General features: G+C 36.6%; 1 protein-coding gene across 9 annotated transcripts in view; it reads left to right on the top strand.

Moving 5' to 3' along the window:
* The window catches only part of DNM1L (dynamin 1L), a 49,741-nt gene that overhangs the window by 34,491 nt on the left and 1,917 nt on the right, over window positions 1-13,333 (top strand). For 3 of the 9 annotated variants that reach the window (XM_086713672.1, XM_025930627.2, XM_025930629.2), the window contains 11 exons: window positions 634-840; window positions 3,992-4,112; window positions 4,344-4,499; window positions 4,741-4,830; window positions 6,420-6,512; window positions 9,081-9,137; window positions 10,048-10,125; window positions 10,442-10,474; window positions 12,249-12,425; window positions 12,785-12,894; window positions 13,027-13,186. In XM_086713672.1, the coding sequence (XP_086569798.1) occupies window positions 634-840; window positions 3,992-4,112; window positions 4,344-4,499; window positions 4,741-4,830; window positions 6,420-6,512; window positions 9,081-9,137; window positions 10,048-10,125; window positions 10,442-10,474; window positions 12,249-12,425; window positions 12,785-12,894; window positions 13,027-13,186 (1,282 nt within the window). The remainder of the gene's footprint in view (window positions 1-633; window positions 841-3,991; window positions 4,113-4,343; window positions 4,500-4,740; window positions 4,831-6,419; window positions 6,513-9,080; window positions 9,138-10,047; window positions 10,126-10,441; window positions 10,475-12,248; window positions 12,426-12,784; window positions 12,895-13,026; window positions 13,187-13,333) is intronic. The other 6 variants (XM_025930628.2, XM_025930630.2, XM_086713669.1 and 3 more) reach the window with 3 other exon arrangements.

Below are 13,333 nucleotides of genomic sequence, written 5' to 3'. Positions count from 1 at the left end.
TTTTTGGTGCTAGAACTAGATAACAAATGACTTAGTTTCCACTTGGGATTTCAGGAACTTAATTAAAATTTATAATTTTTCACATAATCTAGTCTTATTTTTGGATGCCTTCTATTATTCATAAAAAGAATTTAAGGTATGTACCTTGAATTTCTTAATACCCACTGATGGTAGAGGGACTGGAAGACCTTTTTAGGTAATTTATAAATGACTAAAATGAAAGCTGTTTTTTCTTTTGTCTTACTCTCTAAAGGCTGATAGACTTGGATCTTAATAAGATTGATTTTCACTATGCTAAGATAAGTCAGAAACAAAAATCATCTAGGTAGAATTATATTGAGTAGCTTACTTTCTTTGAGGTAATGGTAATTAATATAGAAATAATATGTTTCAGTTTATATTTGATTCTCTTAGCAACTGCTATAATTTTATGGGTTGAAGGCAAATTTAAAGTGTCAATCAAGTTGTCTTTGTTCAGACTAAGTATTTATTTCTAGCCTAAAATTGCATTATTTCCTGCCTAGACAAATTATTTGACAGCTTTCACCATTATTGGCATTTTAAAAATTTGAGCTGTTTGGGGCTTCAAAATACACAGTTTTACTTTAAACCATTTTTTCTAACCTTTGTTAGGTTACTGATGCATCACATCAGAGACTGCTTACCAGAGCTGAAAACAAGAATAAATGTTCTAGCTGCTCAGTATCAGTCTCTCCTAAATAGCTATGGTGAACCTGTGGATGATAAAAGTGCTACTTTACTCCAGCTTATTACCAAATTTGCCACAGAATATTGTAACACTATTGAAGGAACTGCAAAATATATTGAAACTTCAGAGCTGTAAGTAAAAAAATTTTTGTATGGATTTGGTTACCTGAATTGCTAGGTTACTTTAACTTTTATAATAGTGACTTTAAATCTGAGATGATCTGATTGTGATTTATACTTACCTGTAAAGTAGTATTTTGCATAGGATGATGTCTGATGTATGTGTAAAAATGCTCTGTAAACTAAGTATAAAGCACAGTAAAAATTTCAGGTTTTTTTTTTAATAAAACTTGGATAAATCTTTAAAATATTTGGTAACTTAACTCCTTAAATGTTCATTTCTTTAATATACACACTGTAATTATTCATGAAAAAAAGGAAGAAAATGCAGATAAAAAGAATATATGACAAAATTACTTAATTCCACTAACTAGAAATACTCCCTGCTAATTTTGGCATGAATCTAGACATTTTTCTATGCATTATAAATGCCTGTATTACACATCTTCAAAAATCAGATGCTGTACACGCTATTTTGGAATCATTTTGTAAATCAACATATCACAAACAACTAATATTACTTATACATTTCTATTATCAATCTTAAAATTTACATAGTATTTTATTTTTTAGGTACGCTCTCATTTCTTAAACCAGTACCTTACTACTGATACGTTGTTTTCATTTATACACAAATATAAAAAATGTTGTGATGGACTGTTTCCAGGGCATGTATCCAAGTAAACCCTTAGGATAAATTCCTAGAATAGAATTACTATGTCAAAGGTTATAACATCCTAAAAGCCTCTTACTGTTGCCATACTGTTAATAGATTGTATTAGCAATACATAAGAATGTTCATTTCTCTAAATTCTCACTTAAAAAAAATCTTTTCATTTTGAAATAATTATAGACTTCCAGGAAGTTGCAAATAAATGTACAAGTAGGTCCTGTTAATCCTTCACCCCATCTTCCCCAGTGTTGATATCTTGTATATAGTATAGTAACAAAATGAGAAAATGGACATTGGTACAACCCACAGAGCTTATTCAGATTTCACCACTCATGAAATTATATATGCACTTTTGTGTGTTCTGTGTACTTTTGTGTGACCCAGGTGGCCTTATATAAGTGAGTTAACCCCATAAATTGTTGCATGGTTGGTTATTATATTTATAGCATATTGAGGGAAATAAAGATTACTAAGATGAATCTTTAAAGAGCTCAGTGGGGGCGTGCCTGGGTGGCTCAATTGGTTAGGTGTCTGACTTCAGCTCAGGTCATGATCTCATGGTTTGTGAGTTCAAGCCCTGCGTCAGGCTCTGTGCTGACAGCTCAGAGCTGGGAGCCTGCTTCGGATTCTGTGTCTCCCTCTCTCTCTGTCCCTCCCCTGCTTGCACTCTCTCTCTCTCTCTCTCTCTCTCTCTCAAAAATAAATAAACATTAAAAAAATAATAAATAAAAAAGAGCTTAGTGGGTAAGGTAGATCCAGGTAACCTGAGGCACAATTGTGTGGCAAACAGGAGTATAATCAAGTATTTTTATTTAAATACTTATTAAATACATATCCAGAAACATGCATATGATATATATGGGGGGTTTCATAAATAGTTAATAAAGTAAATACCTGTGTAACCACCTATTCAAGCCTTTAGGACACTGAAAAGACACCATTTACATTTCTCTCAGGGACTGGGAGAATGCCGTAGTTAGAATGTATTTGGGTTGGGCTCTGAATAGAACTTCGGGATGCAGTAAGTAGAAGAGTATTTTAGGCTTTGAACAGCGAAGAACAATGCAGGGTGTATTTGCAGAATGGTATGTACAATGACAAGACATAACAGGAGGTAAGGCAGCAAAGGCATCTAAAAACAAGACTGTGGAAAGCCAGAGATCTTCAGAATTTGGAAGACTTCTTGCTATAACAGAACACTTCTGGTCAGAGGAGTACCCATTTTAGAAGTATAATTATGGTGATTTTGAAAAATTATTTGGAGAAGGGAAAGGTTGAAGGCAGACTGGTCATTTTAACTGGTAATTTTAAGTATAATTTAATGGCATTAATACAGTCACAATATTGTCTAACCATCAAATGGTGTCTCTTTGTAAAATTTTTTATCACCTCAACAGAAACTCTGTATCCATTAAGCAGTATCTCTTTGTTCCCTCCTCCTCGTCTCTGGGAACCTCTGATTTGCTGTGTCTCTATGAATCTGCCAATTCTAGGTATTTCATATAAGGGGAATCATACAGTATTTGTCCTTTTGTGTCTGCCTTATTTCACCTAGCATAATGTTAGGCTAGTTCACCTTCTGCCTAGACAACTGTAAGAAGGTAGTGAATAGTAGAGATTTCTTTAAATTTTTTTTTTCTTTTTTTAGTGTTTATTTATTTCTGAGACAGAGACAGAGCATGAGTGGGGGAGGAAGAAAGAGAGAGGGAGACACAGAATCTGAAGCAGGCTCCTGGCTCTGAGCTGTCAGCACAGAGCCCGACGCGGGGCTCGAACTCCCAGACTGTGAGATCATGACCTGAGCCGAAGTCGGTCGCTCAACCGACTGAGCCACCCAGGCGCCCCAGTAGAGATTTGTTTAAAGCAGGAGTAGGCAAACTGTAGCCCATTGGCTAAGAATGATTTTTATATTTTTAAATAGTTGAAAAAAAATTCAAAGAATATTTCATGACATGAAAATTATATAGAATCCACATTTCTGTGTGCCTGAGTTTTACTGGAATACAGCTATACTTCTTATATTTTGTCTGTGGCTGCTTTTGTGCTCAGCGGTAGAACAGAGTGGTTGTGACAGACTGTATGGCCTGAAAAGTCTAAACTACTATCTGGCCCTTTACAGGAAAAGTTTATTTATCTCCCCTCTAAATTGTGAATAGACAGAAACAAGTAAGATACCATTCCTGGACTTTTCAAAAGCTTATAGTTGAAGAAAACTAGGGAGAGAAAAGATGTTCAGTAGTTCTTAGTTGACTGTGTTTTGACAGAACAGCTCTGTGTGCACACACACATACACATGTGAATGCCCTTCTTCTCCATTAAAAGAAAAAAATAGAGAAACTGGTTCATAATGGAGTTAAGAGCACATGAAAATGATCTAAATGTAATCGTTTATCTGAGACATTCTCAGAAAATAAGACCTTAAAGACTTCTAACTTGCACCTTCTTTCCCTTTTAGTAATAACAGGAATCATATACTTGATTGCCTTTCAGATGCGGTGGTGCTCGGATATGTTATATTTTCCATGAGACTTTTGGGCGAACTTTAGAATCTGTTGACCCACTAGGTGGCCTTAACACTATTGACATTTTGACTGCCATTAGAAATGCTACTGTGAGTATGCTCGGCTTAGAATTTTTTTTAAAAAGAGGTTAAAGGTTTATTATAATTTTTAACCAATTAACTATATCTTTTTAAATGAACTGTACAGCCTCTTTGCCCTCATACTTGATATTAGGAAGCACTTTTCATGAAAAATACCAAACAATGTGATTTATTTTAACCTAGGGAAGAGCTAAAATTGTCTATAGCTATAATAAGAGCTCAACTTTTTTTTTTTTTTAGGGTCCTCGTCCTGCTTTGTTTGTGCCTGAAGTTTCATTTGAGTTACTGGTCAAGCGGCAAATCAAACGTCTGGAAGAACCCAGCCTGCGTTGTGTGGAACTAGTTCATGAGGAAATGCAAAGGATCATTCAGCACTGTAGCAATTACAGTACACAGGTAACAGACAAATGTAACGGGTGTCCGATTAAGTAGTAAAATACGGAAGTGGTGGTTTCATGGGATGGGAGGAAATCTGTAAGATGGGTTAACAGTTAAGTTCAAATCTGTAGCTTCCTTTTCTAAAAGTGCTTTGAAGTAGTCAGCTTACATGTAGCTTAAAATCTAATTATTTCATTAATTATATAATTTTCCTTTAAACAAAGTAGACTTCTGTGTTTCTTTCTTCCATCATATTTAGGAGTTGTTGCGGTTTCCTAAACTTCATGATGCCATAGTTGAAGTAGTGACTTGTCTTCTTCGTAAACGGTTACCTGTTACAAATGAAATGGTGAGCTGTTATTTTCACAAGTCATCATTGTAATCACTGTTGAAGCTTTTTGTACAGCAGTATGAGTACTTTAGAGTTCAGGCATGTTTTCCAGTATAGTGGCAAGAAAAAGCTTAGTGAACTTCCATTATTATTTCAAAGGAAACTTCAGTAATTCTGGTATAAAGTACATTTTTCTTCATGTTTTCATCATCGTTAGCCTGCAGCCACAGGTTTTCATGAGAATGGAGTTCGTCTTGAGGATTGTGAATAGTTTTGCTCTATTACGTAGCACCACTGATCTAATGGAAAATTAGCTTTGTCTTCAGCGCCAGTAAACTGAGCCTTTAGAGCAAGCTCTTATTTTAACTCTGGCACATGACAATAATTTGGCCACTTCTAGTTTGCTTTTGATGGCCCAGTACTGTAATGTCATGGTTGCTTGCCACTATTCTGTGGGTTGCTGCTATCCTTAAAAATGCTGAAATTGGCAAAAATGTGGGATAAGCATTTGAAATTGCCTTTGTGTCTCTATTTGTTGCTTGTTTTGTTTACCTTCCTGGTCACTAAAAGTGCATTTGGGATGGTGGTGAGCCCCAGTGGAGGTTTACTAAGAGTACAAGACCATCCTTGGAAGTGGAGAATGTAATCCCTGCCACTCGGTTGTTTCCCTTGCGAGTGCAGCCCCCAGAATGAGAGGAGTAAAGATATGTAGTTCACCTGGTCTCAGGGTCCACCTAGTGAGATGACAGAATCATTGGAATTTCATTTGAATAGATCCTTTTCACCTGGTTTTGACGTTTTAATGCTGTTCTAATACCTGAGATTTGTTGGAGCGGTGCAGATGAAGGGGTTAGTTAAATCTCTGCAATACTGGAGGAATTAATTTCAGCTTTCCTTTTTTTGTTTTTCCTTTTTTTTAAGTTTATTTTGAGAGTGAGAGAGCTAGTGAGGGAGGGGGAGCAAGGACAGAGAGAGAATTCCATGCAGGCTCTGCATGGCCCAAACTCATGAACCGTGAGATCATGACCTGAGGTGAAATCAAGAGTCTGATGCTTAACTGACTGAACCACCCAGGCACGCGCCCCTTAGCTTTCCTTTTTGATTATTGTCCCGTTAGGATTTCAAACCACGTATAATATTTAAACTAGGTTTGTCATAAGTAAGGCTCAGGTCTTTAAATGTATCCTTTACTCAAAGTTAACATCTTTGACTTTATCTGATTATGAAATATTTTCTTGTTGAAACTGAACTGAAATGTTGATGTGCAATAGCAGATGATCTGAGGTTTTAATAGCAAGGTTACATAAAGCCTTCGAACTTAGATTTGCATTGGGTAAATTTTTTTTTTTTCTAACAAAATACCTCTAACTACCTTAAGGTCACTATCTCACCCCCTTAGAAATGCAGTCTTAGATGATGAAATATTAATAAAAGAGCAAATTCTAATATGGCATAACATGTATTAGTTGGAGTATAAATATTGAGTATTTATTAAGGCATCAGTTTCCCATACTGCCTTTTTTAGAACTATTTAGTAAGTTGTGTTTCCTAAATTAGAATTAGGTTGACATGTTTTAGTATATAGCCTAATTTAATTTTTTTTCTAGGTCCATAACTTAGTGGCAATTGAACTGGCTTACATCAACACAAAACATCCAGACTTTGCTGATGCTTGTGGGCTGATGAACAATAATATAGAGGTAAATACAATTTGAATTGTCTCTTTTGAGAGAGAAAATCCACTGTAAATCAGTTGTATCAAATTTACCAAGCATGGCATAAGTATAAAACATACAGATACCTATTGTTGTCTGTTACATCCCAGGAAGTATGCTAAGGGCATTACATTGTTATGTTAAATTGAATTCTCAAAACCACCCGGAGGCATTATTCTCATTTTCTCTTTCCGAAGCTGTAACTCAGAGGGGATCTGGGATTCATTGATTTAGTGTTGAAGGACTGCCTGGCTGGCTCTCTCTCAGTAACTGTTGTAGTTTATTCAGGTTGAAGAGTCAAAAAAGTGAATGTTTAAAATTGCTTTTATTTGGCTCTAAAAACTGGGAAGGAAACATTCTAAGAACTACCTAAATTAATGGTAAATTTTCACCAGTACTGGGGTGGCTGCATTTCATGGCTCTTTTTTTCCATTTGAGGTTAATGTTGCAAGTTGCAGAAGATCTCACATGGAGCCAAGGCTGGTGGATAAAGCAATGCTACTTTTATCCAAGAATAGTAAATTTTTCTGCTATGCCTTAATCCAGTAAGACCTCAGAGTTCCCTTCTATATAAAATTTCCTTTCATGCAAATAGATGGAGAGAAAATTGTAAACATGGAATTTGGGAACTGGAGAGGACCCAAGGTCATCATCAACTTCAGTCCTTTGGTTAAATAGATGAAGAATCTCAGGCCCACAGATGATTAAGTGTTATCTTAGTGCTTATTTTCCTGGGTGCTGTTAAAAAGAAACAAGCATCTTTAACAGGTATAGGGAACTATTTTTAGCTACACAGCTGGGGTAAGTTAGTGTCAGAAAAAAATTTAAAAAATGCACGTAAGTAAGCATTTTAAAGCACTTGGAAAGTGCACCAGATAACTGTTACATGAAAAATGCATGTCGATCTTGTTTTAGGACTAGGATTTAGTCCTTGTAACACTGAAACGACCTTCATGGAAAACTTATGTATGGAACAGTTTTTGTAATACTGACAAGGTAATTTATAATTTTTTTTTTTTAATGTTTGTTTATTTTTGAGAGAGAGAGAGAGAGCATGAGTGGGGGAGGAGCAGAGAGAGGGAGACACAGAATCTGAAGCAGGCTCCAGGCTCTGAGCTGTCAGCACAGAGCCCAACGCGGGGCTCGAACTCACCAGCCGTGAGATCATGACCTGAACCAAAGTCGGACACTTAACTGACTGAGCCACCCAGGCGTCCTGACAAGGTCATTTATGATGGGATTTCAGCTAAGTTTTGTTTTGTTTTGTTTTAAACAAATGAGTAGGTCTCTGTTTTTAATGATTCCATGACAAAGAACTTTATTTGAATATTCTACTTGAAACTTTACAACCCTTTGAGGGTAGATAATGTTAATGACAAAACTGAGGGCTTAGGAAGAGTTGGTAACCTCTCTGGTCAACAAATAAGCCAGGATGCTTTCCAGGACCCCTAAGGTCGTAACAAGTTGGTAACAGACTAGGATGAGAATTTCTGGGTTCCAGATTCTGCTGCCCCCCCCTTTTTTTTTTGCTTTGTGTCCCTCTTCAAAACGTACATTTTAATATGGAAAACTTTATTCTGAAGATGTTAAAATCCACACATTTTTATCATGTATTATCACTGGACTACCTCATAAAAAAAAAATGAAAATTGGTCAAGAATCTGTCAAAAGAAAGTCTTACCCATAAAAGGTCAATATGGAAGCTTTGTTAACATCTTTTTTTGCAGGCTTGAGAGTGTTCACGAAGTGGTTTCTACTTAGGAGCAGTTTTGACTTTATTGAACCTAAATGCTTTTCTGTGTATCTGTTGCTGCTGAGAGAGCCGTTAACACATACATCTCACTCTTGAACCTGTCCTGGTGCTCTGACATACAGTAGGTGTTCACCACCTGTTGATTTGAATGTCAGTTTCTTAAGCTTTGTACCAGAGTTACCTGATAACAGCAAAGTAGAAGAGTGGGTGGTCCATCAGTCTGTTAAATTAGGTTACAGAAAGGACTGTTTTCACTGCTCCATTTATTTCTGGGACATAGTAGAATGAAGGAAACGGAACATCCTTAAAGGATAACCTCCACCACAGATACCTCTTACGGTTTTGTGCGTGGGGGTTGTGGGAATTTCACATAGATGTGTGCAGGTTAGAGTGAGGTTTAAAGACTTAAGTATTCTGTCATCTGTGCACTTAAGATTCTACATGGTATGCTGAAGGCTGATGTACACATTTATGTGGGACAGTTTCAATCTGTGATTTTTAGTGGGGAAAGCAAAGATGTCAGTCCATTGCCCCTCATTTGAGAATCCCTGGTTTAGGGAGCCACTGTCACTGACGTTGTATTGTATCCTTCAGGTGTGTTGGGCAGAAAAAAAGATTGAGAAGCATTGGGTTAAATGATTTCTTGTTTGTTTTAAAATAAAATTATGGCATGAGTCCCAACAGTGAGAGGATATACTGTAAGTCATTCCACACTTTTCAATTCAGCTGAACATTTTTTAGTAGGCTTGTATCTCAGTGCTCTGATAATTACTTTGGTTTTGTTTGGTTGTGTTTTCTAGGAACAAAGGAGAAACAGGCTAGCGAGAGAATTACCTTCAGCCGTATCACGAGACAAGGTAAAAAACAGTATTTTTAAAGCATATTCCCAACATGCAAAGATGGATTGGGTAAGCCTCAGTTCTAGAGTAATTTTTTTTTCTCTCTTCACTGTTCCATTGGAATTATTTCATTGTTTGAGTGAAGGTATTTCAAGTTGAAAAATAGGTTTTTTTTTAAAGCTTATTTATATTATGAGTGAGCGAGAGCGCATGTGTGTATATGCATGCACAAGCAGGGGAGGGGCATAAAGGGAGAGAGAAAATCTAAAGCTGGCTCCACACTGTCCATGCAAAGACTGACATGGGACTCAAACTCACAAACTGTGAGATCATGACCTGAGCCGAAAACCAAGAGCCGGATGTTTAACTGACCCGAGCCATCAGGCCCCCTTAAAAATAGGTTTTGAGTAATTTAAAGTTAATGGTATCTTGAATACATTAGAAAAAATGCTTAAAGTTGGATTTTAAATATCAAGCTTTTAAAAGTTTAAGGTGACTTTATCAACTCTGTGCAATTAGTTGAAATGACCAATGGATGACTTTACTATAAAACAAGAAGGTATTTTAGAGAGGGAAAAATAATATGCACATAATAGGTTCTGGTTACCTGTAATAAGTTGCATCCATTAAAATGTGTGTATACAAATCTGTTATCTTAAATCCTTTACCAGAAAAGATCTTACCAGATTCCAAAAATAAAAACGATTTAGATTGTCCTTAGGTACTCATTGCAGAAGGCTTTTAACAAAGTGGTAACAGTATAAGAAATAAGGAAGAATAAAAAATAATTTTATGTCCCATGGTTCCTTTTGTTTCTCATGTTACTTTACTAATTTGATGCAGAGAAGAAAAATTTACATGTATAGAATGTTTTCTGAATGCATCTTTGGCATCCTTGATTTTCTTTCCCTGCATTTTTTACCTTTAGTCTTATAAAGTTCCAAGTGCTTTGGCACCTGCCTCCCAGGAGCCCTCCCCTGCTGCTTCTGCTGAGGCTGATGGCAAGGTCTGTTCTGATTCTTAATCTAAGCCTGCATGCCTGGTTGTTTGGTGCAACATAATCATCTGGAAACAACACACTGTACACTGAATAGAATATTAATTTGGGATATTGTGCTAAGGTTAGATTTAGTCTAAAAAGAATTCTGAATTATGTAACTGTATACTTCATAAATTATTGTTGACATGCCTTTGCTTGCCAGATAGCAGAAACACACAGAAAAATAATTTAAAGAGGAAATTATCCTGCAGTTTTGAAATTCACACCATTGGTATTTAAATTTTGCTTGTTAAACTGCATGTTTTAACGTATCTTTTAACAGTTAATTCAGGACAGCAGAAGAGAAACTAAAAATGTGAGTCTCTTGCTTCAGAATGGAAATGTACCTTTGGTTCTCACTGAAACACTGTCTTCAAAATCACTGAAGAAGCTGTTTGTGCAGTAGCATCTATCTCTTGTCTGTGTTCCATTTTTTATTGTTTTTCTTTTCTAATCCTTTTAAGATGGCATTCGTTCTAGTTTTAACATTTCTTTAAATAACAACAATAGGCTTTCCTACTAGTTTTGATTTTAATATTGTGGTAGGAAATTAAGATTCCAGAGGTGGAAGTTGTTATATGTTTGGACATTTCCTCTTTAAAAGTTCTGACATTGGTCCGGTACTAATGGATAATCCCCTCCTGCAGCTTCCTTATGCTTCCATTCAGTTTGCATTGTCACCTCAATGTGTAGCTTAAAATGTGCCTCAACAGCTTAAGCAAATTCAAAACAAAGGGGACTGGGAGAGTTTGAGACTGTCAATTCTTGAGAACTTTTTTTGGAGAAAATTATTAATCAGTAAACTATTCAGACCCATCCATATTTAGTTTTTTCTGCATTTAGCTCCTTTCCTCACTGTCCAGATTTAAGGTGCTGAACCTCAAAACTTTATAAATGTTTTACCTCTCTCAGCCCCCTGTGCTCAGGTTTAGAGACCATCTAAATCATTGCCTTGGGTTTTACTTCACTCATGGCATCACCCTGAATTTGCTTACTTTCCTTATAATTTCTATCATTCATGTGTAGTTAATAGGTATTTAAAGTATAATTACTCATTTAAAAATCAGTGTATAAATATACTGCCTGTATTTAGATATGGCCTATCTAAACAGACAGAGACAAATTTGGGCCAGTGTTTTAATTCAGAAAGATACCCCATTCGCAATGACTTTTTAAAAATATGTTTCAGGTCTACAAATTATAATTTGACACCTGTATACACTTGTAATGTGATCGTCCCCAAAAGTCTACTTAACCAGTTGTCACCCTACAATTGGTCTTCAGATCTGTTATCTATGAGCTTTAAAAAAAAAAAAAAGACATTTTTAAACAGTTGCCATAACGCATTTCTGTTAGAAGTTTGGAGGTCATCTTAACTCCATTTTAGATTAGAAGATCTTTTTAAAGAGTGTCTAAAAACATTGCTTAAGTGTTGATGAGTTAGTTTTTCCCATTATCCTAAACATCTTTTCTAACATATCCTAGAAAAGAAAGTGCAAGAGCACTTGTGGTTAATGGTAGTGCTAGATTCCTTTCAGCAGATCTTTTCTCAAGAGTATAGACATGGAGGAAACTTACATTGTGTTTATGTCACATCCTATGTTTTAGGCAGTTTAAAGTCACATCAGCCTAAGAATCGTGAGTGTGTTACAGAGTTTGTAGGTTTAGCCTATGATATTTTGTTGACTGTTAAACTCTGAAGTTTTGGAAACAGGAGTTCACAGAACTTTTGGAGAGATCACAGTTCAACAGTGTGTAAGGTTCCTTTGAAAAAAAGCTGAATGGCAGCTGTTTTGTTTTTCATAGTGGTAGAGGAGTTGGAGAAGAGGAAGAATTTTAAAGTTAGCAAACGATAAAAACTCAGTCTACTGGCTGAGGCCTGGAAATTACAACAGAACCTCTTAGACAGCTCAGGGTTCCAGTTATACATGCCACCCGCCATCTCTTTCTGACCCATTATCTGTCTGAATAGATGAGATTCCAGATGGGTACAGGATGTGTGTTCTTGACTGCTGTCAAGGAAAATGAACTTTGTTTAGTTAAGGTCCGATAGGATACGATTGGAACAGATTTTGGAACGTTTTTTTCAGGTTGCATCTGGAGGTGGTGGGGTCGGAGATGGTGTTCAGGAACCAACAACAGGCAACTGGAGAGGAATGCTGAAAACTTCAAAAGCTGAAGAGTTATTAGCTGAGGAAAAATCAAAACCAATTCCAATTATGCCAGCCAGTCCCCAAAAAGGCCATGCTGTCAATCTGCTGGATGTGGTAAGCCATGCAAATAGGTTCAGCACTAGTGAGATAACCCTGTTATTCGGAGAACACTTTAAAAGACAAAAGAAACTAAAAGTCACAAAAACTTACTGAACTTAAACATTTATTGTTGAGAGCATGCGCGCAAGTAGGGGAGGAGCAGAGAGAGGAGGAGACAGAATCCAAAGCAGGCTCCAGGCTCGGAGCTGTCAGCACAGAGCCCAACGTGGGGCTCAAACTCACAAACTGTTATGTTAGAGCATCACCTGAGCTGAAGTTGGACGCTTAACTGAGTCACCCAGGCACCCCAAACTTACTGAACTTTTATTTGAAAATGGCACAAAAACAAAGTTTCTTCCCTTCACCCCATTTAGCCAGTTCCTGTTGCACGAAAACTATCTGCGCGTGAACAGCGAGACTGTGAGGTCATTGAGCGACTCATCAAATCGTATTTTCTCATTGTCAGAAAGAATATTCAAGACAGGTTAGTACTATAAATCAGAGCATATGTATACTGCTGGATAACTCCATAATCAGTTTTGAAAATACATGTATTTAAAACATTTTTAGGCTTTGATTCTAAGTTAGCGGATCATCTGATGGTTTTATTTTACAGTGTGCCAAAGGCAGTAATGCACTTTTTGGTGAATCACGTGAAAGATACTCTTCAGAGTGAGTTAGTAGGACAGCTGTATAAATCATCCTTACTGGATGATCTTCTGACTGAATCCGAGGACATGGCACAGCGCAGGAAGGAAGCTGCGGACATGCTAAAGGTATCGCAAATGCTTCTGAATCTTCACACCCGGGGCTGGGTTGTAGATATAAACACTACATTCTGATCCCTGGAGATACACAGTCATCACAGGATGGCTAGTCTATTTTTTTGCATAGTACTTGATTAGATTTTGAGACTGAAGGTA

Source organism: Puma concolor, chromosome B4, assembly GCF_028749965.1.
Source record: "Puma concolor isolate L17-30 chromosome B4, mPumCon1.1.hap2, whole genome shotgun sequence".
Lineage (NCBI taxonomy): Eukaryota > Metazoa > Chordata > Mammalia > Carnivora > Felidae > Puma > Puma concolor.
Note: the sequence above shows the minus strand (reverse complement) of the source record. Positions and strands in the feature narration are given on the sequence as shown.